Source organism: Petromyzon marinus, chromosome 73 (genome assembly GCF_048934315.1).
Source record: "Petromyzon marinus isolate PM22_M1 ecotype Great Lakes invasive population chromosome 73, UKy_Petmar_22M1.pri1.0, whole genome shotgun sequence".
Classification (NCBI taxonomy): Eukaryota; Metazoa; Chordata; class Hyperoartia; order Petromyzontiformes; family Petromyzontidae; genus Petromyzon; species Petromyzon marinus.
Window position 1 is genome coordinate 8,521,618 of NC_133739.1, and position 26,042 is coordinate 8,547,659.

Consider the following 26,042-nt stretch of genomic DNA (forward strand, 5'->3'; position numbering starts at 1 on the left):
TGGTCACGGGGGGGGGGCAGGGGTTTACTTTGGTCGACCCCTACACACCTCGCTCTCTCTCGGCTGCCCCCTGCTGACCCGTGAACGTGGTGGCAGGTCAGCTGACAGCGCCTTGTTATGGCGCTTACGCACAACTTCACGTGACTCACGCTGTACGTTCCGTCGTTTTCATGCAGGGGGCGCTGCAGACCTCTACGCGCCCCCTGCATGAACGACGGAGACGCAGGGACAGACGTTCGATCACGTTGGAATCGATCTGCAGACGGCGGTCTTCTCGCACGGCCAGCAGCTCTGTGTCGCCTCGTCTCGATCCCGCGATCCCAACCAGGTGAAAGTCCGCATCGAACCGGACCCCCGGCAAGGCCATCTACTTTACGACGAGAGAAAATTCACACAAAATATCGTTTTCAATTAATATGCTTTTAATGAAGAAATACAATTATCCAATTCAAAACATAACACAATTCAAAGTTGTTTCATTTTCAAACTTCAAAACGGAGCATCGGGAGCTTGCGTGGAGACGTCGTTCGTGTGCAATTTTTTTCATGCCTTTCCTGGCCCAACGCCATAAATGGTTGTGAGGGGCACCGCAGGCAGTCAGGCTTGCTTCAAGCCCTTGGTTGTGAACATCCAGACGTTAATCAGCAAGGAGCATTTCATGTCCAAGTTCGACAAAATCTACATCAACACGTAATACAAAATTATAATTCGTGTTGTAGAGAATGTATCTCCTTTACGTGTAACCTTTGAGTGGTATGCCTTGTAACTGATTAATGATCCGAGTGTGCTCCCTATTTCAAAGACAATGAGTTGCTCCAGATGGAGATGCTTCCTGAAAACACAAAAATACCCTTTGACCTGTATCACAAGAGCAATGAGTCTCACCTGAGTTATCTGTACAGGTTACTTCCAAAACACACACTTTGTCCTAACATCACTTATTCAATGTTTGCCCCTTATAGACAAAATGTTACATGTACACACACAGACAAGTATTCATTCTGTTGTACATATAGGTGTTATGAAAATTGATGAAAATGATAAAAATTAAATGAAATTTAAAATTTGCATAATTTATCCGAAATTATGTTAATTGGTGTAATTATGCACATAAATTATGCTGACTCGAGAGATACTTGTATTAATTTATGAGAGTGGGCGTGGTTATGATAATGCAGGTCGAGCCTCGGTGACGAGGATTGTGTTATGAATTGGAATAACGCAATTGATCGTATGCAGTTCTGTAGGTCTTGTGAGCATGAATGAGAGAGAGTCGATTCGACTCTCCTATTTAATTCCGTATTATCGATAAGGATACGATTACTCTCGATTGAACATTATGAATTATGTGTGTTATGGATTATGTGTGGTGATAGTGTGCTTATGATAGGTCCCCAGGATTCAGATCTCATACGCAGAACAATATTATGCAGAATTTCAGGAAGAATCACACACAACTTTTATGCTTTAATACATTTTATTTTCTAGCTAACTTTAATTTTTGAATAATATGAAAACTCTCGATCTTGGAATTTCAACACAGCGTTAACATGATACCATCACGATTGCGTTGTTTCACTTTGATAACGGCACCTGTGGTTAATTCCCGACGCGTAACGCAATCGATCGACTGTTGAGGACGAGATTAATACATGCAAACTATTCTATCAAAACCTTAACCTTATAATGTAAATTCGCATTTAAACATCGCCCACACAGTACCACATCCATTCATAGACCTTCAAGTCAATTCTTATCACGCTGTTAACAGTAGGACGATTGGTTATTATGCAACTCAATGACAGCAGTATTTTTCGTTATGAATTGATTTTTAATGCACCACCTTGGAGTGGCAACCCTTCTTGATTATCCCGATATGCGTATCGTGCGTCTTCTTTATCACCGGTTCAATTCTTTGCGTAAAGCAGACGCCGAGGTTAGCATCTCTGGTGTCCAAAATGTGTTTCCTGTGTTGCGGCGCGGTGGGGGAGTGAGGGGGAGAGTGTGGGGGAGGGGTTGAATACGAACGGCTCGTCACAGTTTCTGTCCACCGCTGGCTGGATGAGTCAGCACGACGCTCGCCGTCGTCGCGCCGATGGGTGTTGAGTGCGGGGCCGCTGCCCTCTCAGCCCTGGTGACGCGAAGTTGCGCACTGTGGCACGCTGTTGGCACGCTGTTGGCACGCTGTTGGCACGCGCTGGTGCTGATGCTGGTGCTGATGGCACGCGCTGGTGCCGATGCTGGTGCTGGTGGCACGCTGTTGGCACGCGCTGGTGCTGGTGGCACGCTGGTGGCACGCTGTTGGCACGCGCTGGTGCTGATGCTGATGGCACACTGGTGGAGCGCGCTCACTCTCCTTGAAGATGCGCGAACGCGCCCGTGCTGGTTCGCTGACAGCAGTTTCTCTCCACTGCTGGATGAGCTGCTGCACGCTCTTGCTTGGCTTTGCTGGCCGCGCTCTTTCCGCTGCTGTAGTATCCGACGCTGCGCTCGCGGGCGACAGGTCAAGTTTTTCTTCTGCTGAGTGAGCCGAGTCGCACGCGCTCTCTTTGTTGAGGTTGTTGGCGGCTCTCTGACAGCAGGTTTCCTCCACTGCTGTATGACTCAATCTCGTTGATACATCGCGACTCAGCGATCCTCGCTACTCGGCGAGGCTCGGAGCCAGCCGCTCCATGCAACTGCTCGTCTTGTGGACGTCTTGAATCGTTATATCGTTATATTCAAAGACATTCTTCTCTCTTTGCAGTGAAGGGGGGGGGGCGTGGTCTGTGTGTGTGAGTTCGTGTTTGTGTACAGATGGCTCCTGCGATAACGATCTGTTTGCCCTGGCATGAAATTCCTCTCTCGCGCTCTGCGGGAGAGACAAAGGTGGTCGGGAGTACCTATCTCTTTATACTTTCGACTTTATATTTCTCAAATACCATTTGGTCCCATGTTCGCCAAGACTCGTGCTTGTAACTACGTCCTCCCGACACCACTCTCGGTTTACCGAGGTTCGCATTGTTACGATGGAATTATTAAAAAGAAAAATAATTTTCATCCCGAGTTTAAGAGGTCCGTTTCTTGATTGTTGGAATGTATATCCCTTGGTTCTGTAAGGTTCTATAATGGAATGTCGTGTAAGGTGAACTCGTTATTCTTACTTTTATGTGTGACTGATGTGTAGCCACTTCTTTAACTGAAAAACGTGTTCGCTGGCTGTTGTGTGTTTTCTCATTAACCCGTCTGGCTAGCTCCAGATGGCCCCTTGTGATAAGGTGTGGTTCCTGCTTCTCCGCGCTGCGAGAGACAAAGGTGGTCGGGGTTGCTTGGGATATTGTTTAAACTCTTTCGCAAGTTTGCCCGTTGTCTCATTCCTTCTCAAAAACCTTTAATGTGACTCTGTATTTTGTCTCCAAGCTTTGTTTTAACAGTAAAAGTATTAAAGGTGAAAATCATTTGATAGCAAATTAATCATTGGATAATAATTCACTGATGTATCTGGTGGCCTGGTATTAATTGGAGTGAGCGCGAGGACCGCTAACTTTAGCTTATTCTTGTTATTGCATTTTTAATTTTAACCGTTGTTTTAATGACAAAGGAAAAAATATATATGGTTTAACCCGTGGGCGTCCTCGTTTCTGGCTTGTGGAGGGCTCCCTCTGGGTGACCTCCCTTAGGGCCCATCAAACTCTTGTTCATCTGGAGATCTTCGCAGATAGCTGCTAACATCCTCGCCTCGAGAGTTTTATTATTTATTTATTAATGGCCTGTTTATGATCGACATCTGGTTTTTCGTGTGCCTGGCTTACGGGTTTTATTGATTAATTTTTATCGTTTAAAAAAATATATATAATGGCAAATATTATTGTTAATATCAATTTTGGAAAAGGCTCATATGCAACAATTCTCAATTATTGACAGGCATATTAACAAAATCGAATTACTGCAGTGAAATATACTGCATCAGGTTATATCGTACTAACAAGCTATTTTTTTTTACAAATACGCTTAACAGTGTATGTACAACATACTATTGCGCCATTCAAAAACGAGTAGGCCATTGCATGCTGGCGTCTGGGTCAAAATTTATCAAATTCTAAACGTTACCTACAAACTCCACAACTGAGATGCCACATCAACCATCGCCCCCTACTGACAGGTTCTTGTCCACATGCAGGCCGGTGCAGGGCCACCACTTTGTACCACACAGGGGCAGCTGCTACGTGGGGGTGCTCTTCGAGTGTTTGAGACGAGATATAACACAACACTCCGAATTGCCAGAGGCGATTAAGCAAGCACCATATAAATGGAATTATTAGAACCTTGTGATTGCTTGGAAGCTTATTGGCTCTCGCTCATGGTTAGAGATCTACGCAACCCACAGGTTCACAAAGACTGGCCGCTCTTACCCTGCAGGTTGAACCTAGGAATTGAGTGTTCAACTTCTCATTCTTGTCATTAAAGGCCTGTGACAAAGGTGCATCTATTGGAGCGACATCGTCTCAAGCTTACATATCTACCGGGTCTCCATTTGACTTTGTAATGTCTCGGAGGAAGTCCACCCACACCTCCACTTCCACAAACTGCTGGGAGTTGCCTCGCTCTGCCTCAAAGTCAGAATTCTCCTCCTGCCTCACGTTGCCTCCATCGATGTGAAGGTCTGATTTTGGAGTTGAATCTTCATCTTCACATTTTACCCTCACTTCTTCGCTCTTCACCATCACTTCTTCACATTTCACCTTCACCTCTTCATATTTCACCTCGATACCTTTAAAAGTGTCCAAGCTGGGATTTTCTTCCGGTTCTTGTTTCATGAGGGATGGGCTCATTGCGGCACTTTGACTTTCACAAGCCGATTTCAGACTCCACTCCTTGTGGATCTTCTGATGCTTGTGTGTTCTCTGGTGTACATGAAGATGTGGTGACTGTGCAAACGCCTTCCCACACACACCGCATTTGAAGGGTTTATCTCCTGTGTGTGTTCTCTGGTGTACATGAAGACTTGATGAATGTGCAAACGCCTTCCCACATACACTGCACTTGAAGGGTTTCTCTCCTGTGTGTGTTCTCTGGTGTACATTAAGACTTGGTGACTGTGCAAACGCCTTCCCACACACACTGCACTTGAAGGGTTTATCTCCCGTGTGTGATCTCTGGTGTATATGAAGACTTGCTGAATGTGCAAACGCCTTCCCACACACACTGCACTTGAAGGGTTTCTCTCCTGTGTGTGTTCTCTGGTGTACATGAAGACTTGGTGACTGTGCAAACGCCTTCCCACACACACTGCACTTGAAGGGTTTCTCTCCTGTGTGTGTTCTCCGGTGTGCTACAAGAGGAGATGAATCTGAAAACGCCTTCCCACACACACTGCACTTGAAGGGTTTCTCTCCCATGTGTGTTCTCTGGTGTACATGAAGATGTGGTGACTGTGCAAACGCCTTCCCACACACACCGCATTTGAAGGGTTTATCTCCTGTGTGTGTTCTCTGGTGTACATGAAGACTTGATGAATGTGCAAACGCCTTCCCACATACACTGCACTTGAAGGGTTTCTCTCCTGTGTGTGTTCTCTGGTGTACATTAAGACTTGGTGACTGTGCAAACGCCTTCCCACACACACTGCACTTGAAGGGTTTATCTCCCGTGTGTGATCTCTGGTGTATATGAAGACTTGCTGAATGTGCAAACGCCTTCCCACACACACTGCACTTGAAGGGTTTCTCTCCTGTGTGTGTTCTCTGGTGTACATGAAGACTTGGTGACTGTGCAAACGCCTTCCCACACACACTGCACTTGAAGGGTTTCTCTCCTGTGTGTGTTCTCCGGTGTGCTACAAGAGGAGATGAATCTGAAAACGCCTTCCCACACACACTGCACTTGAAGGGTTTCTCTCCCGTGTGGGTTCTCTGGTGTACTTGAAGATTTGGTGACTGTGCAAACGCCTTCCCACACACACTGCACTTGAAGGGTTTCTCTCCCGTGTGGGTTCTCTGGTGTACATTAAGATTTGATGACTGTGCAAACGCCTTCCCACACACACTGCACTTGAAGGGTTTCTCTCCCGTGTGTGTTCTCTGGTGCCATTTCAAATGTGCAGGACGATCCGTGCTATATGCACCGAGCCGCGCCGAGTGCCTTTGCTCCATCAGACCAATTCTGCAGAGGAAGCGACAGCTGCAGACAGAAAAAAAGAATATCCACACCATCTACACGTCAGTATCGATGCACAGAGGAATGCATTCATACAGTCACACGTGACTCACACGTCTATACTTATTCATATATTCATGTTATAGTGAAAACGTGTCCCAAATTCATCACACGGGCTGTTATGGCACACAATTAGAGGGCAAATAGTCATAAACGTGCCTGGAAGCCCTCGTGTCTTCAAAATGAATGTTAACCCAAAACTCCCGAACACACAATTTCGGCTGTCTGGCTTCCAAAGGAATATTTATGAAAGCTAAATTCAGCTGACATAGCAAAGGGTGTTGAAAATAATACTACTTGTGTTATGCAGACATGCATAAATGAATGTTCAATCGCAACTTAGAGGTGTGAAAGTCAGGCACAGATGTCCTTGAATGCTGGGATGAACAGTTCCGACTTCAGCTGCACGTGTGCTGTGATAACTTCCTGACTACATTCTTACTAAGAGTTGCAGAGGAAAACAAAAATAAACTACTATTTTAATATAACCTCCGTGCCCAATAGAGTTAATAGACTTTACTGCAAATACAAACTTGACCCTTTCACACACTCAGGGGTGGAGCCAGGATTTTCAGGTAGGGGGAGGGGGCAACCCCTTTCAGCAATGAAAAATTATAGTTGTTAGTATGTAAGGAGTTATTAGTAAGTAAGGAGTTGTTAGTAAGCAAGGAGTTGTTAGTAAGGAGTTGTTAGTAAGTAAGGAGTTGTAAGTCAGGAGTTGTTACTAAGCAAGGACTTGTCCAATGCTTTTTATTCAACCCATCGCGCTCGCTGAAGGTGTTTGCCTTCAGGGAAGTCGTGTACTGTATACGCAACTGCGCACAATTCTAAGAGTCGCTTGTAACTGCTTTGCCGTTACTTATTGCCAATTATGAACACGGACTGTTGTCCTCTCATAGAGTCCCTGGCACGTAATAATATGCCACGCGGTGGCAGTGGAGGTTGCAAAATGGTGATTCATCTTTAATTATAAAAGGGAAATTTGTGAATGTGTGTCTGTTTGAAATGTCCACCATACTTGCCAACATGCAACACAAACTGGAAATTTGGCACGTGGGTAGCTTCCAGACTGGACACAATGCACAAAGTATTAAAATAGCCGTCATATCTGAGATGTCACCCTATGCGGCAGCGTTACGCAGTGTGCCTGCTGACGTCACGCACACCCCCCCACCCAACACTCCGCGAAGACCGTGTTTTAATCCAAGACAAGAATCAAAGTCCCGGGCAAAGCCAGGTAGTAAAGCTAGCCTATATATAAAATGGAAATGTGTGGATACATGTGTGTGTGTGTGTGTGTCTGGTCGAAATGTTTAGCATACTTCCCGACATACTACACACCTGAAATTTGGCATGTGGGTAGAGGTTCCATACCGTGCACAATGAAAAAAGTATAAAAATAGACATTTGTATTTTGTATGACCATGAAGTTTGTGGCGTCAACCCGCAACACACCTGAGTTAAACGCTCTGCAATGAATATAGAATTGAAGCTTTCGTGAATGCATAAATTACTCATTGGTTTTTTCGGTAAAGTCACGTATGTAGAAATATAATAAAATTACGTTAAAATAAATCACGACGTTTCGAACGCAACACAAGCGATCATCATCAGGTGTTAAAAACAAATAGCGAGGGAGCACATAGGGTGACATCAACGCAACACATAGAGAGCGTTAAACTGCACGGAGGCAAATACAACAAGAAGATGAGAGACGAGAACTCAACAAACCTAAGAAAAATTACGTGATGCAAAACCAGTAGGACAACAACACAGTTAGACACTTGCCTGGTAGACCAAGAATTTCAGAAAACTGCTAAATTTCGTGTTCATCCTCCGGGTTGAACAAACCAGCATAGACAGAGTGAACAGATACGAAGTACATGGTAGCAGAGATACATACACAGGGAAGAACATCCAGGGAAAGATGTATTTGGCAGCACAGATAGGGCTGTTAACAGCGTGCCGGGAGATTTTAGGTGGCGCTTCGCTCCTGGCCGATGAAGCCATTGGTTTCTCGGAGTTTCAATACATATCCTCCGTGCGAAGAACGGGTAGAACTGCTATCTTAAATATGAAGCAGAACATTACATCTGTTTGTTTGTGTGAAGCAGCAAAAACCTCTCCCAACGCTGAGCTCTGGCGTCGTGATATTTTCACAGCTTATGCCGTTTGGAATTTCTAAGTGAACGCGACTATTTTCAGCTCGCCACGTCATTATTCCCTTCCCGAGTGGCCAAAATCGACCTTGCGTAGAAGTGGATTAAGGTAAAATTTCCTCGAGTGAAAACATCCGATTTAGGTAACTTGATTTGTTTCGCCTTTTTTCTTTCTCACAAGCATCAACATTTTTAAGGGTTTTTCAGTGAAATATAAGGGATATGAAATGTATCCAAGACAAGAATCCAAGTCCCGGGCGAAGCCGGGTAGTGAAGCTTGTTACTAATAAACCCCAATGATCCTATCGAAATTAGGGATTTCGATCGGATCGTTGGGGGGCACGTGCCTACCCCACCCCCACTGGCTCCACCACTGTCACGCACTGGCATGGTTCAAAAGGTGGTGGTGTGTCCAGACCCACGCCTGGCCACCTTCACCTGCACAGAATTCATGCTTCCTCACTCCACCAAGTAGAGTGAACACCGCCACGTGTCCAGAGTGAATACCGCCACGCGTCCAGAGTGAACACCGCCACGCGTCCAGATTGAACACCGCCACGCGTCCAGAGTGAACACCGCCACGCGTCCAGATTGAACACCGCCACGCGTCTAGAGTGAACACTGCCACGCGTCCAGAGTGACCACCGCCACATGTCCAGAGTGAACACCGCCACGCGTCCAGAGTGAACACCGCCACATGTCCAGAGTGAACACCGCCACGCGTCCAGAGTGAACACCGCCACGCGTCCAGAGTGAACACCGCCACACATCCAGAGTGAACACCGCCACGCTGTTGAGGAGCCTCACCTTGTGTTGTGTTGTGGGCAGGTCGCTTCTGAAAACAAAAGCGGCACAGCAGCTCAAGCGGGCTTGGCCTGGTGTAAAAAATAAAAATAAATAAAAAACCGCGTGAATATTTCGATTTAAAGCTTTCGTGTCTGCAAGGATTCATCTTCTTTGTTTTTTTCGGTAAAGTCACGTAGAATGAAAATAAAATAATAAATTGATAAAGTAAAATAGCACAATAATATTCTCACGACGTTTCGGCCACAACACAAGCGGCCTTCATCAGGTGAAGGGACGAGATTGTCCAGGGCTGTCCTACCAGACAGTCTCGTCCCTTCACCTGATGAAGGCCGCTTGTGTTGTGGCCGAAACGTCGTGAGAATGATTGTGTTATTTCATTTTATCAATTTATTATTTTATTCTCATTCTACGTGACTTTACCGAAAGAACCAAAGAAGACGCGTGAATATTTACAACTAAAACAACGTGACAAAGTGGCGAGCCGCATGAAGACAAATTAAACTTAAACGCGATCAGGCTAGGCCTCGCGATCAGGCTAGGCCCCGCTATCAGGCTAGGCCCCGCTATCAGGCTAGGACCCGCGATCAAGCTAGGCCCCGCGATCAAGCTAGGCCCCGCTATCAGGCTAGGCCCCGCGATCAGGCTAGGTCCCGCGATCAGGCTAGGCCCCGCTATCAGGCTAGGCCCCGCGATCAAGCTAGGCCCCGCGATCAGTCTAGGCCCGGCGATCAGACTAGGACCCGCGATCAAGCTAGGCCCCGCGATCAAACTAGGCCCCGCTATCAGGCTAGGCCCCGCGATCAGGCTAGGTCCCGCGATCAGGCTAGGCCCCGCGATCAGGCTAGGCCCCGCGATCAAGCTAGGCCCCGCGATCAGTCTAGGCCCCGCGATCAGGCTAGGTCCCGCGATCAGACTAGACCCCGCGATCAGGCTAGGCCCCGCGCTGTAAAGTTCCAACCTGGACATTGCTTCCATGCGAGGCTCTACCTCGGTAAACAACAACCACCACCACCACAACAACCACAACAACAACCACCACCACAACAACCACAACAACAACCACCACCACAACAACCACCACAACAACCACAACAACAACCGCGATGAGAATTTCTCACCTCGGATTTCAGTGTAAGGGCGGAGCAGCAGCTTCCTATAATCTCGTGACGTCACGCAGCAGCAGGAGGTGACATGACATCACTTGTGGGGAACGATAACACTCCCCTACCACAATGAGCGGCTCCGTACGTGAATAGATTATGTTAATGAGCCCGGCCCATATGAAGAGGGATGGGGCGTGGGTGCTCAACCTGTCGCGACGGCTTTCACGAAATAATTATGTTAATGAACCGCCAGTCACTGGGCGTGGCCTTGCCCAAATATGGATTCTAATTGAACAGAAAACGGCAGCGACCCAGGCAGAGGTGACGTCACGGTCAAGGGCGCCTTGGACGGGGTGAGGTGAACACCTTGGTGACATGACGTCACGAGCGAGGTAGACCTCCCCCTGGCGTTTCACGCCGATGAGGTTATGCTGAGTGGTGACGTCACAGAGAGGAGTTGGAGTTTAAGTTGATTTAGATTCATTTTCTATTGTTCCCTCCCTTGAACAGAGACCCCTTAGGTGTGTATGTACACTGTGTGTATGTGTGTGTGTACACTGTGTGTGTGTACACACTGTGTGTTTGTGTACACTGTGAGTGTGCACACTATGTGTGTGTGTACACTGTGTGTGCACTGTGTGTGTGTGTACACTGTGTGTGTGTGTACACTGTGTGTGTGTACACTGTGTGTGTGTGTACACTGTGTGTGTGTACACTGTGTGTGTGTGTACACTGTGTGTATACTGTGTGTATACACTGTGTGTTTTGTGTACACTGTGTGTACACTGTGTGTGTTTACACTGTGTGTACACTGTGTGTGTGTGTACACTGTGTACACTGTGTGTGTGTGTACACTGTGTGTGTGTACACTGTGTGTGTGTGTACACTGTGTGTGTGTGTACACTGTGTGTGTGTGTACACTGTGGTGGGCACGGTCATCTCAGTCGACAAATGGTAACTTTTCATCAATTTAATATTTTCAATTTTTTTTGTTATTTTCTATCTACGTGACATTACCGAAAGAACCAAGAATATAAATGTTAATCAGCTGCGCCACGCTGTGGGAGCTACCTGGCCTGTCGCTCCGCACGAAGCTGCGTGGAGCCCTCTGCATGGAAGTTCTGCGCCGGTGAGAAACTCTCTCAGGCCCCCCCACGCCTCCACGCAGATTGACGCGAGCCGAGTTGGTGGTGCATTCTATTTTGACTTAAAACTTTCGTGACTGGCAGGAATTCATATTCTTGGGTTCTTTCGGTAAAGTCGCGTAAATTAAAAAAAAACATGTTACATTAAAGAAAAATAAAATGACAATTTAAAAAATAAAAATAAACGCGTTTTTTTCTTTATTTTTGTTTTCTATCTACGTGACTTCACCAAAAGAACCAAGAATATGGTAGCGCATTCTCTATTTATTGCAGAGGTTCAAGGTTCAAATCCGACAGGCACACCTGGCTACCCCAGTAACATTCACCACAATATGCGCAGTCTGCTTCACGGCAGATGTAAAAACATAGCGTTGTGTGTCATTCACGACGCACAGGTCATTGCATGTCGGTGTCACGGTCAAAATTGTGGCAATTCCAAACATTATCCAGAAACTACACAACGGAGACGGCGCGTCAATGATCGCCCCCTACCGACAGACTCATGTCCACGTGCAGGCCGGTGCAGGGCCACCTTGTGCCACACAGGGGCAGCTGCCACTTAGGGAGAGGCGTCCTTCGATTGTTTGAGATGAGATTCGATAAGAAAGACACAATTAGGCAAGCGACTTATGCGTGCAAATATGATGTTGGTAACGTAGTGAAATGCTTGGGAGCTTCATCGTCTCTCGCTCCCGCCGACAGATGGTACCCAGCCAACAACTCCACAGATACCAGCCGCTCCTCCTGTGCAGGTTCGGCTACGTACGGTGCGAAAGAAGTTCCAGATACACACAGAGACTCACACACAGAGAGACCCACAGATTAGCATGGTTGGCTACGTACGGTGCGAAAGAAGTTCCAGATACACACAGAGACTCACACACAGAGAGACCCACAGATTAGCATGGTTGGCTACGTACGGTGAGAAAGAAGTTCCAGATACACACAGACTCGGAGCAATTTTGAGTCGCGTGCAGTCGTGGGCCCGTGAAAGTTGAACGGGCGCATGTTGCTACTGTCGGTAGTTGAATACAGTTGGAAAGACGCTGATAGAGAGACACACAGAGACTGACAAGAGAGAGAGGTGGACAGACACGGACAAGAGGAAGACAGAATGAAAGATACAGAGACCACAGAGACACAGTCAGCGAGAGAGAGACACAGAGGGGAACAGAGACACAGACGGACAGAGAGATGTTGAATCGAACAAAAACTTAACTCGCTCCATTGAAAGAGATTCCTCAATATTTGCCCATCCCCGAAATTAAGTCGTCCTAGTTTCTAATTATTTCATTGTGTGTGGTGTGTCCATTTAAGCAATGTGGGACATCGATGTACACGGATATGAACAAGCTCAGCAGACAAGACGTCTTTCATATCCTTTGGTTCTTTCGGTAAATTCACGCAGGTAGAAAAAAAACGAAGTAAAAAAACAGAAATCGCGACGTTTCGATCGCAGCACCAGCGGTCGTCCTCAGGCGAAAACATCCAGACATTGTCGCGGCAGAAGTCAGGTGAGCTACGTCACGTGACAAAGATAAGGTGACCACCCCCTCCCCAACGTGGCTCGCCCTCCTCAGCTGAGCATCGTTTTAATGCGGTGGCCTCACGCGAAATTGATTTCTGTAAGACGAAGGTACTTTGAAAACCCACTGGCTATTCTCTTTTATACAAGTGTTGTGTCCTTAACTAATCACACGGAGACGTCTGGTTGAGGCAACGCGTTTATTATAACAACTCTTCTTCTTTGGTTCTTTCGGGAAAGTCACGTAGAATGAGAATAAAATAATAAAATAACACAATAAAATTCTCACCACGTTTCGGCCACAACGCAAGCGGCCGTCTTCAGGTGAAATGAACAGACCTGTCGGGACGACAGAGCTTCAATGAACGCTGTTAAGATTCGTAGCGACTTTTAAGCTGGTTGAGAGAAGTGAGGCACCTTGACAAAGGGGGTTTACATATCAAATAGCTGAGGGATTAGCTTGTGACTGGTCGTAGAAATGGCTATGCTAAAGTCAAAACCTACACATCCACAGAGGCAACTAGTAATTTAGCATTGAAATAGCTAAGGGATTAGCTTGTGCAAATAGCTGAGGGAATAGCTTGTGACTGGTCAAAGAAATGGCTATGTTAAAGTCAAAACCTACACATCCACAGAGGCAACTAGTAATTTAGCATTGAAATAGCTAAGGGATTAGCTTGTGACTGGTCACAGAAATAGATGTTAAAGTCAAAGCCTACACATCCACAGAGGCACCTCGTACATGGACGCCAAAGGGGGCTGCAACAACTCAACTGCCATACAGTAAACCGATGTGAACAACCTAATTCTAAATTACATCACTATATTAAATGTACTCAATATATTCTTCAATAAGCTGAGCTATTAACATTAACTGGGTATACACTACACTATATAATGAATACCATATAGTAAACCAATAAAAAACGAAAATATAAACTACCTCAATGTTATATGACAATGTTATATGGTTTAAAAAACAGGTGGATTCTTACCTTCCACTTCAGAACCACGGACAGCTACGAGCCCCGTTCAGACGGACGAGTCCATCCATGGTCGGAGCGGAGGAGGGGAGAAACAGGTGCGAGGCGCTGTTATACTCCATGTTATAAACCATACCATTAACCGTGGTGTGAGAGGTATTAAGAGTCAGTGCCAGCGAAAGAGCTGCGGTCTGAAGGTCCTCGTAAAATACAATTAATTAAGAACCGAAATGGTTTAAAACATCTTTCCAATGGTTACTAAGCCAGAATCCATCTTCTCGGTTGAAATTGTCTCTGTGTTTGTATATGTGGATGGCCTCATGAACGATTTTTTTTTTCACATCGGTTTACTGTATGACAGTTGAGTTGTTGCAGCCCCCTTTGGCGTCCATGTACGAGGTGCCTCTGTGGATGTGTAGGTTTTGACTTTAACATAGCCATTTCCGTGACCAGTCACAAGCTAATCCCTCAGCTATTTGATATGTAAACCCCCTTTTGTCAAGGGCCTCACTTCTCCCAACCAGCTTAAAGTCGCTACGAATCTTAACAGCGTTCATTAAAGCTCTGTGGATGTGTAGGCCTTTACTTTAACATCTATTTCTGTGACCTGTCACAAGCTAATCCCTTAGCTATTTCAATGCTAAATTACTAGTTGCCTCTGTGGATGTGTAGGTTTTGACTTTAACATAGCCATTTCTGCGACCAGTCACAAGCTAATCCCTCAGCTATTTGCACAAGCTAATCCCTTAGCTATTTCAATGCTAAATTACTAGTTGCCTCTGTGGATGTGTAGGTTTTGACTTTAACATAGCCATTTCCGTGACCAGTCACAAGCTAATCCCTCAGCTATTTGATATGTAAACCCCCTTTTGTCAAGGTGCCTCACTTCGCCCAACCAGCTTAAAAGTCGCTACGAATCTTAACAGCGTTCATTGCAGCTCTGTTGTCCCAACAGGTCTGCTAATTTGACCTGAAGACGGCCACTTGCGTTGTGGCCGAAACGTCGTGAGAATTTTATTGTTATTTTATTACTTTATTCTCATTCTACATTACTTTACCGAAAGAACCAAAGAAGATGAACCCTTGCAGTCACGAAAGCTTTAAATCGAAATATAACTCTTTTGAACTCGGCTCTACACACTACCGTAACACGACAGGGGTACGACCCCTTCCACCCGATAGCCTCCGGGAGCGACAGCCTCCCTTCTATCGCAGCCTGCACAATCCGGTCTCTGCTACCCACGGGATCCCTTAGCCCGGCGTTAAGGGAAGACTGGACGACCCGTCCCAGCCCGGGTACGGGAGCTCACCTCTGGTCCGCTACAACCCGGCTCTGGCTAGAGCTCGGGGAGGGTCCCAGGGTGTCCGAGCCACCTCTGGTCCGCTACAACCCGGCTCTAACAAGAGCCTCGGTTGAGGGTTCCCGGGTGCTGGTCCAGTCTTCAGGTCTTCGGATGTCTTCAGGCTTGAGTTGGTGAACACTGCCTCGGCCCGTCCAATTTGCTGGCCTTTTATCCCCAGGTCGGGGTAACCCCTCCACTCCTGACCTCCCTAACCCCCCCCCCCTCTCCCAGAACTTTCTGGAAGATCATATTTTAAGGGGCCTTAGGGACGGGTGGGGGGTCAGGGGTGTTAGTCTCCGCTCACGGGGGAGGGCCAGGGGTTTACTTTGGTCGACCCCTACTCACCTCGCTCTCTCTCTCGGCTGCCCCCTGTTGACCCGTGAACGTGGTGGCAGGTCAGCTGACAGCGCCTTGTTATGGCGCTTACGCACAACTTTACGTGACTAATGCTGCACGTTCCGTCGTTTTCATGCAGGGGGCGCTGCAAACCTCTACGCGCCCCCTGCATGAACGACGGAGGCGCAGGGACAGACGTTCGATCGCGTTGGAATCGATCTGCAGACGGCGGTCTTCTCGCACGGCCAGCAGCTCTGTGTCGCCTCGTCTCGATCCCGCGACCCCAACCAGGTGAAAGTCCGCATCGAACCGGACCCCCGGCAAGGCCATCTACTTTACGACGAGAGAAAATTCACACGAAATATCGTTTTCAATTAATACGCTTTTAATGAAGAAATACAATTATCCAATTGAAAACATAACACAATTCAAAGTTGTTTCATTTTCAAACTTCAAAACGGAGCACCGGGTGCTTGCATGGAGGCGTCGTTCGTGTGCAATTTCTTCCGTGACTTTCCTGGCCCAAGGCCGTAAATGTTTGTGAGGGACACCGCAGGCAGTCAGGCTTGCTTCAAGCCCTTGGTTGTGAACATCCAGACGTTAATCAGCAAGGACCATTTCATGTCCTAGTTCGACAAAATAAACGTCAACACGTAATACGAAATTATAATTCGTGTTGTAGAGAATGTATCTCCTTTACGTGTAACCTTTGAGTGGTATTCCTTGTAACTGATTAATGATCCGAGTGTGCTCCCTATTTCAAAGACAATGAGTTGCTCCAGAGAGAGATGCTTCCTGAAAACACAAAAATACCCTTTGACCTGTATCACAAGAGCAATGAGTCTCACCTGAGTTATCTGTACAGGTTACTTCCAAAACACACACTTTGTCCTAACATCACTTATTCAATGTTTGCCCCTTATAGACAAAATGTTACATGTACACACACAGACAAGTATTCATTCTGTTGTACATATAGGTGTTATGAAAATTGATGAAAATGATAAAAATTAAATGAAATTTAAAATTTGCATAATTTATCCGAAATTATGTTAATTGGTGTAATTATGCACATAAATTATGCTGACTCGAGAGATACTTGTATTAATTTATGAGAGTGGGCGTGGTTATGATAATGCAGGTCGAGCCTCGGTGACGAGGATTGTGTTATGAATTGGAATAACGCAATTGATCGTATGCAGTTCTGTAGGTCTTGTGAGCATGAATGAGAGAGAGTCGATTCGACTCTCCTATTTAATTCCGTATTATCGATAAGGATACGATTACTCTCGATTGAACATTATGAATTATGTGTGTTATGGATTATGTGTGGTGATAGTGTGCTTATGATAGGTCCCCAGGATTCAGATCTCATACGCAGAACAATATTATGCAGAATTTCAGGAAGAATCACACACAACTTTTATGCTTTAATACATTTTATTTTCTAGCTAACTTTAATTTTTGAATAATATGAAAACTCTCGATCTTGGAATTTCAACACAGCGTTAACATGATACCATCACGATTGCGTTGTTTCACTTTGATAACGGCACCTGTGGTTAATTCCCGACGCGTAACGCAATCGATCGACTGTTGAGGACGAGATTAATACATGCAAACTATTCTATCAAAACCTTAACCTTATAATGTAAATTCGCATTTAAACATCGCCCACACAGTACCACATCCATTCATAGACCTTCAAGTCAATTCTTATCACGCTGTTAACAGTAGGACGATTGGTTATTATGCAACTCAATGACAGCAGTATTTTTCGTTATGAATTGATTTTTAATGCACCACCTTGGAGTGGCGACCCTTCTTGATTATCCCGATATGCGTATCGTGCGTCTTCTTTATCACCGGTTCAATTCTTTGCGTAAAGCAGATGCCGAGGTTAGCATCTCTGGTGTCCAAAATGTGTTTCCTGTGTGTTGCGGCGCGGTGGGGGAGTGAGGGGGAGAGTGTGGGGGAGGGGTTGAATACGAACGGCTCGTCACAATTTCTGTCCACCGCTGGCTGGATGAGTCAGCACGACGCTCGCCGTCGTCGCGCCGATGGGTGTTGAGTACGGGGCCGCTGCCCTCTCAGCGCTGGTGACGCGAAGTTGCGCGCTGTAGCACGCTGGAGGCACGCTGGTGGCACGCTGTTGGCACGCGCTGGTGCCGATGCTGGTGCTGATGCTGGTGCTGATGCTGGTGGCACGCTGTTGGCACGCGCTGGTGCTGGTGGCACGCTGGTGGCACGCTGTTGGCACGCGTTGGTGCTGATGCTGGTGCTGATGGCACGCTGGTGGCACACGCTCCCTCTCCTTGAAGATGCGCGAACGCGCCCGTGCTGGTTCGCTGACAGCAGTTTCTCTCCACTGCTGGCTGAGCTGCTGCACGCTCTTGCTTGGCTTTGCTGGCCGCACTCTTTTCACTGCTGTAGTATCTGACGCTGCGCTCGCGGGCGACAGGTCAAGTTTTTCTTCTGCTGAGTGAGCCGAGTCGCACGTGCTCTCTTTGTTGAGGTTGTTGGCGGCTCTCTGACAGCAGGTTTCCTCCACTGCTGTATGACTCAAGTCGCATGCGCTAGGTCACTGGTTTGCTGAAGTTGTTGGAGGCTGCTCGTGCTTTTCCGCTGCTGGTTGAGCCACGTTGCACGTGCTTCCTCTGTGGAGATGCTCGAGCGCTCTCAGCGCTGATTCGCTGATACTTTGTTGGCGGCTGGCCAAGCGTTTTCTTCTGTTGAGTGAGTTGAGTCGCACGTGCTCTCTCTGTTGAAGTGCGCGAACGCGCCCGCACTGGTTCGCTGACAGCAGTTTCTCTCCACTGCTGTATGACTCAATCTCGTTGATACATCGCGACTCGGCGATCCTCGCTACTCAGCGAGGCTCGGAGCCAGCCGCTCCATGCGACTGCTCGTCTTGTGGACGTTTTGAATCGCTGATCTGTCTTGACTGACTTAACTTTTTGAAAATGCGCTGACCGTTATATTCAAAGACATTCTCATCTCTTTGCAGTGAAGGGGGGGGGGGTGGCGTGGTCTGTGTGTGTGAGTTCGTGTGTATGTACAGATGGCTCTTGCGATAACGATCTGTTTGCCCTGGCGTGAAATTCCTCTCTCGCGCTCTGCGGGAGAGACAAAGGTGGTCGGAAGTACCTATCTCTTTATACTTTCGACTTTATATTTCTCAAATACCATTTGGTCCCATGTTCGCCAAGACTCGTGCTTGTAACTACGTCCTCCCGACACCCCTATCGGTTTACCGAGGTTCGCATTGTTACGATGGAATTATTAAAAAGAAAAATAATTTTCATCCTGAGTTTAAGAGGTCCGTTTCTTGATTGTTGGAATCTATATCCCTTGGTTCTGTAAGGTTCTATAATGGAATGTCGTGTAAGATGAACACGTTATTATTAATTTTATGTGTGACTGATGTGTAGCCACTTCTTTAACTTAAAAACGTGTTCGCTGGCTGTTGTGTTTTCTCATTAACCCGTCTGGCTAGCTCCAGATGGCCCCTTGTGATAAGGTGTGGTTCCTGCTTCTCCGCGCTGCGAGAGACAAAGGTGGTCGGGGTTGCTTGGGATATTGTTTAAACTCTTTCGCAAGTTTGCCCGTTGTCTCATTCCTTCTCGAAAACCTTTGATGTGACTCTGTATTTTGTCTCCAAGCTTTGTTTTAACAGTAAAAGTATTAAAGGTGAAAATCATTTGATAGCGAATTAATCATTGGATAATAATTCACTGATGTATCTGGTCTTAACTGGAGTGAGCGCGAGGACCGCTAACTTTAGCGTATTCTTGTTATTGCATTTTAAATTTTAACCGTTGTTTTAATGACAAAGGAAAAAAAATATATGGTTTAACCCGTGGGCGTCCTCGTTTCTGGCTTGCGGAGGGCTCCCTCTGCGTGACCTCCCTTAGGGCACATCAAACTCTTGTTCATCTGGAGATCTTCGCAGATAGCTGCTAACATCCTTGCCTCGAGAGTTTTATTATTTCTTTATTTATTAATGGCCTGTTTATGATCGACATCTGGTTTTTCGTGTGACTGGCTTACGGGTTTTATTGATTAATTTTTTGCGTTTGTTTAAAAAAAAATGATATATAACGGCAAATATTATTGTTAATATCAATTTTGGAAAAGGCTCATATACAACAATTCTCAATTTTTGACAGGCATATTAACAAAATTGAATTACTGCAGTGAAATATACTGCATCAGGTTATATCGTACTAACAAGCAATTTTTTTACAAATACGCTTAACAGTGTATGTACAACATACTATTGTGCCATTCAAAAACGAGTAGGCCATTGCATGCTGGCGTCTGGGTCAAAATTTATCAAATTCTAAACGTTACCTACAAACTCCACAACTGAGATGCCACATCAACCATCGCCCCCTACTGACAGGTTCTTGTCCACATGCAGGCCGGTGCAGGGCCACCACCTTGTACCACACAGGGGCAGCTGCTACTTGGGGGTGCTCTTCGAGTGTTTGAGACAAGATACGCCACAAAACTCCGAATTGCCAGAGGCGATTAAGCAAGAACCATATAAATGGAATTATTAGAAGCTTGTGAATGCTTGAGAGCTTATTGGCTCTCGCTCATGGTTAGAGATCTACGCAACCCACAGGTCCACAAAGACTGGCCGCTCTGACCCTGCAGGTTGAACCTAGGAATTGAGTGTTCAACTTCTCATTCTTGTCATTAAAGGCCTGTGACAAAGGTGCATCTATTGGAGCGACATCGTCTCAAGCTTACATATCTACCGGGTCTCCATTTGACTTTGTAATGTCTCGGAGGAAGTCCACCCACACCTCCACTTCCACAAACTGCTGGGAGTTGCCTCGCTCTGCCTCACAGTCAGAATTCTCCTCCTGCTTCACGTTGCCTCCATCGATGTGAAGGTCTGATTTTGGAGTTGAATCTTCATCTTCACATTTTACCCTCACTTCTTCGCTCTTCACCGTCACTTCTTCACATTTCACCTTCACCTCTTCATATTTCACCTCGATACCTTTAAAAGTGTCCAAGCTGGGATTTTCTTCCGGTTCTTGTTTCATGAGGGATGGGCTAATTGCGGCACTTTGACTTTCACAAGCTGATTTCAGATTCCACTCCTTGTGGACCTTCTGATGCTTGTGTGTTCTCTGGTGTACATGAAGATGTGGTGACTGTGCAAACGCCTTCCCACACACACCGCATTTGAAGGGTTTATCTCCTGTGTGTGTTCTCTGGTGTACATGAAGACTTGATGAATGTGCAAACGCCTTCCCACATACACTGCACTTGAAGGGTTTCTCTCCTGTGTGTGTTCTCTGGTGTACATTAAGACTTGGTGACTGTGCAAACGCCTTCCCACACACACTGCACTTGAAGGGTTTATCTCCCGTGTGTGATCTCTGGTGTATATGAAGACTTGCTGAATGTGCAAACGCCTTCCCACACACACTGCACTTGAAGGGTTTCTCTCCTGTGTGTGTTCTCTGGTGTACATGAAGACTTGGTGACTGTGCAAACGCCTTCCCACACACACTGCACTTGAAGGGTTTCTCTCCTGTGTGTGTTCTCCGGTGTGCTACAAGAGGAGATGAATCTGAAAACGCCTTCCCACACACACTGCACTTGAAGGGTTTCTCTCCCGTGTGGGTTCTCTGGTGTACATGAAGATTTGGTGACTGTGCAAACGCCTTCCCACACACACTGCACTTGAAGGGTTTCTCTCCCGTGTGGGTTCTCTGGTGTACATTAAGATTTGATGACTGTGCAAACGCCTTCCCACACACACTGCACTTGAAGGATTTCTCTCCCGTGTGGGTTCTCTGGTGCCATTTCAAATGTGCAGGACGATCCATGCCATATGCACCGAGCCGCGCCGAGTGCCTTTGCTCCATCAGACCAATCCTGCAGAGGAAGCGACAGCTGCAGACAGAAAAAAAGAATATCCACACCATCTACACGTCAGTATCGATGCACAGAGGAATGCATTCATACAGTCACACGTGACTCACACGTCTATACTTATTCATATATTCATGTTATAGTGAAAACGTGTCCCAAATTCATCACACGGGCTGTTATGGCACACAATGAGAGGGCAAATGGTCATAAACGTGCCTCGAAGCCCTTGTATCTTCAAAATGAATGTTAACCCAAAACTCCGAGCACACAATTTCGGCTGTCTGGATTCAAAAGGAATATTTACGAAAGCTAAATTCAGCGGACGTAGCAAAGGGTGTTGAAAATAATACTATTTGTGTTATGCAGAAATGCATAAATTGATGTTCAATCGCAACAGAGGTGTGAAAGCCAGGCACAGATGTTCTTGAATGCTGGGATGAAGAGTTCTGACTTCAGCTGCACGTGTGCTGTGATAACTTCCTGACTACATTCTTATGAAGAGTTGCAGAGGAAAACAAAAATAAACTACTGTTTTGATATAACCTCCGTGCTCAATAGAGTTAATAGACTTTACTGCAAATACAAACTTGACCCTTTCACACACTCAGAGGCGGAGCCAGGATTTTCAGGTAGGGGGGGGGCAACCCCTTTCAGCAATGAAAAATGATAGGAGTTGTTAGTAAGGAGTTGTTAGTAAGTAAAGAGTTGTTAGTAAGGAGTTGTAAGTAAGGAGTTATTAGTAAGGAGTTGTTACTAAGGACTTGTCCTATGCTTTTAATTCGACGCGTGTGAAAGGCATCGCGCTCGCTTCAGGGAAGTCGTGTACTGCATACGCAACTGCGCACAATTCTGTGAGTCACTTGTAACAGCTTTGCCGTTACTTATTGCCAATTATGAACACGGACTGTTGTCCTCTCATAGAGTCCCTGGCACGTAATAATATGCCACGCGGTGGCAGTGGGGGGAGTCGCACAATGCTGATTCATCTATAACTATGAAAGGGAAATTTGTGAATGTGTGTCTGTTTGAAATGTTCAGCAGACTTGCCAACATGCAACACAAACTGGAAATTTGGCATGTGGGTAGCTTCCAGACTGGACACAATGCACAAAGTATTAAAATAGCCATCATATCTGAGATGTCACCCTATGCGGCATCGTTACGCAGTGTGCCTGCTGACGTCACGCACACCCCCCCCCCCAACACTCCACAAAGGCCGTGTTTAAATCCAAGAATCAAAGTCCCAGGCAAAGCCGGGTAGTAAAGCTAGTCTATATATAAAATGGAAATGTGTGGATACGTGTGTGTGCGTGTCTGTTCGAAATGTTTAGCATACTTCCCGACATACTACACACCTGAAATTTGGCATGTTGGTAGGCTCCATACTGTGCACAATGAAAAAAGTATAAAAATAGACTTTTGTATTTTGTATGACCATGAAGTTTGTGGCGTCAACCCGCAACACACCTGAGTTAAGCGCTCTGCAATGATTATAGAATTGAAGCTTTCGTGACTGCGTAAATTACCCATTGGTTTTTTCGGTAAAGTCCCGTATGTAGAAATATAATAAAATTATATTAAAATAAATCACGACGTTTCGAACGCAACACAAGCGATCATCATCAGGTGTAAAAAAAACAAATAGCGAGGGAGCACATAGGGTGACATCAACGCAACACATAGAGAGCGTTAAACTGCACGGAGGCAAATACAACAAGAAGATGAGAGACGAGAACTCAACAAACCTAAGAAAAATTACGTGATGCAAAACCAGTAGGCCAACAACACAGTTAGACACTTGCCTGGTAGACCACGAATTTCAGAAGACTGCTAAATTTCGTGTTCATCCTCCGGGTTGAACAAACCAGCATTGACAGAGTGAACAGATACGAGGTACAAGGCAGCAGAGATACATACACAGGGAAGAACACCCAGGGAAAGATGTATTTGGCAGCACAGATAGGGCTGTTAACAGCGTGCCGGGAGATTTTAGATGGCGCTTCGCTCCTGGCCAATGAAGCCATTGGTTTCTCGGAGTTTCAATACATATCCTCCGTGTGAAGAACGGGTAGAACTGCTATCTTAAATATGAAGCAAAACATTACATCTGTTTGTTTGTGTGAAGCAGCAAAAAACCTCTCCAACGCTGAGCTCTGGCGTCGTGAAATTTTCACAGCTTATGCCGTTTGGAATTTCTAAGTGAACGCGACTATTTTCAGCTCACCACGTCATTATTCCCTTCCCGAGTGGCCAAAATCGACCTTGCGTAGAAGTGGATTAAGGTTAAATTTCCTTGAGTGAAAACATCCGATTTAGGTAACTTGATTTGTTTCAACATTTTTAAGGGTTTTTCAGTGAAATATAAGGGATATTAAATTTATCCAAGACAAGAATCCAAGTCCCGGGCAAAGCCGGGTAGTGAAGCTAGTCACTAATAAACCCCAATGATCCTATCGAAATTAGGGATTTCGATCGGATCGTTGGGGGGCACGTGCCTACCCCACCCCCACTGGCTCCACCACTGTCACGCACTGGCACGGTTCACAGGTGGTGGTGTGTCCAGACCCATGCCTGGCCACCTTCACCTGCTCAGAATTCATGCTTCCTCACTCCACCAAGTAGAGTGAACACCGCCACGCGTCCAGAGTGAACACCGCCACGCGTCCAGAGTGAACACCGCCACGCGTCCAGAGTGAACACCGCCACGCGTCCAGAGTGAACACCGCCACGCGTCCAGAGTGAACACCGCCACGCGTCCAGAGTGAACACCGCCACGCTGTTGAGGAGCCTCACCTTGTGTTGTGTTGTGGGCAGGTCGCTTCTGAAAACAAAAAGCGGCACAGCAGCTCAAGCGGGCTTGGCCTGGTGTAAAAAAAAAGAAATAAAAACCGCGTGAATATTTAAAAGTAAAACAAAGTGACAAAGTGGCGAGCCGCCTGAAGACAAATTAAACTTAAACGCGATCAGGCTAGGCCTCGCGATCGGGCTAGGCCTCGCGATCGGGCTAGGCCTCGCGATCGGGCTAGGCCTCGCGATCGGGCTAGGCCTCGCGATCGGGCTAGGCCCATCGATCGGGCTAGGCCCCGCGATCGGGCTAGGCCCCGCGATCAGGCTAGGCCCCGCGATCAGGCTAGGCCCCGCGATCAGGCTAGGCCCCGCGATCAGGCTAGGCCCCGCGATCAGGCTAGGCCCCGCGATCAGGCTAGGCCCCGCGATCAGGCTAGGCCCCGCAATCAGGCTAGGCCCCGCGCTGTAAAGTTCCAACCTGGCCATCGCTTCCATGCTCGCTGCTACTCAATTGACATCCCTATGAGAGAGAGAGCGAGGCTCTACCTCGGTAAACAACAACCACCACCACAACAACCACCACAACCGCGATGAGAATTTCTCACCTCGGATTTCAGTGCACGGGCGTAGAAGCAGCTTCCTGTTATCTCGTGATGTCACGCGACAGCAAGAGGTGACATGACGTCACTTGTGGGGAACGATAACACTCCCCTCCCACAATGAGCGCTTCCGTACGTGAATAGATTATGTTAATGAGCCGCCAGTGACTGGGCGTGACCTTGCCCAAATATGGATTCTAATTGAACAGAAAACGGCAGCGACCCAGGCAGAGGTGACGTCACGTTCAAGGGCGCCTTGGACGGGGTGGGGTGAACACCTTGGGGACATGACGTCACTAGCGAGGTACACCTCCCCCTGGCGTTTCACGCAGATGAGGTGATGCTGAGTGGTGACGTCACAGAGAGGCGTTGGCGTTTAAGTTGATTTAGATTCATTTTCCATTGCTCCCTCCCTTGAACAGAGACCACTTGGGTGTGTGTACACAGTGTGTGTGTGTGTACACAGTGTGTGTGTGTGTACACAGTGTGTGTGTGTGTACACAGTGTGTGTGTGTGTACACTGTGTGTGTGTGTACACTGTGTGTGTGTGTACACTGTGTGTGTGTACACTGTGTGTGTGTACACTGTGTGTGTGTGTACACTATGTGTGTGTGTACACTATGTGTGTGTGTACATTGTGGTGTGCACAGTCATCTCAGTCAGTCGACAAATGGCAACTTTTCATCAATTTAATATTTTCCAATTTTTTTGTTATTTTCTATCTACGTGACTTTACCGAAAGAACCAACAATATAAATGTTAATCAGCTGCGCCACGCTGTGGGAGCTACCTGGCCTGTCGCTCCGCACGAAGCTGCGTGGAGCCCTCTGCATGGAAGTTCTGCGCCGGTGAGAAACTCTCTCAGGCCCCCCCCACGCCTCCACGCAGATTGACGCGAGCCGAGTTGGTGGTGCATTCTATTTTGACTTAAAACTTTCGTGACTGGCAGGAATTAATATTCTTGGGTTCGTTCGGTAAAGTCACGTAAATTAAAAAAATATGTTACAATTAAAGAAAAATAAAATAATGACAATTTAAATAATACAAAAACGCGTTTTTTCTTTATTTTTGTTTTCTATTTACGTGACTTTACCGAAAGAACCAACAATATGGTAGCGCATTCTCTATTTATTGCAGAGGTTCAAGGTTCAAATCCGACAGG

The 26,042-nt window shown here is 46.6% G+C and overlaps 2 protein-coding genes across 2 annotated transcripts in view; both read right to left on the minus strand.

The window, feature by feature from the left end:
* Window positions 1–26,042, minus strand: part of LOC142907016 (uncharacterized) — a 167,470-nt gene that overhangs the window by 107,881 nt on the left and 33,547 nt on the right. The gene's annotated exons all lie outside the window — the stretch shown is intronic.
* Window positions 1,459–22,443, minus strand: LOC142907031 (uncharacterized). The gene is made up of 2 exons (XM_076055960.1): window positions 20,778–22,443; window positions 1,459–6,093 (listed from the first exon to the last, which is right to left on the minus strand). The coding sequence occupies exons 1-2, from the start codon at window positions 21,545–21,547 to the stop codon at window positions 4,491–4,493; spliced, it is 2,373 nt and encodes a 790-aa protein (XP_075912075.1). The 5' UTR covers window positions 21,548–22,443; the 3' UTR covers window positions 1,459–4,490.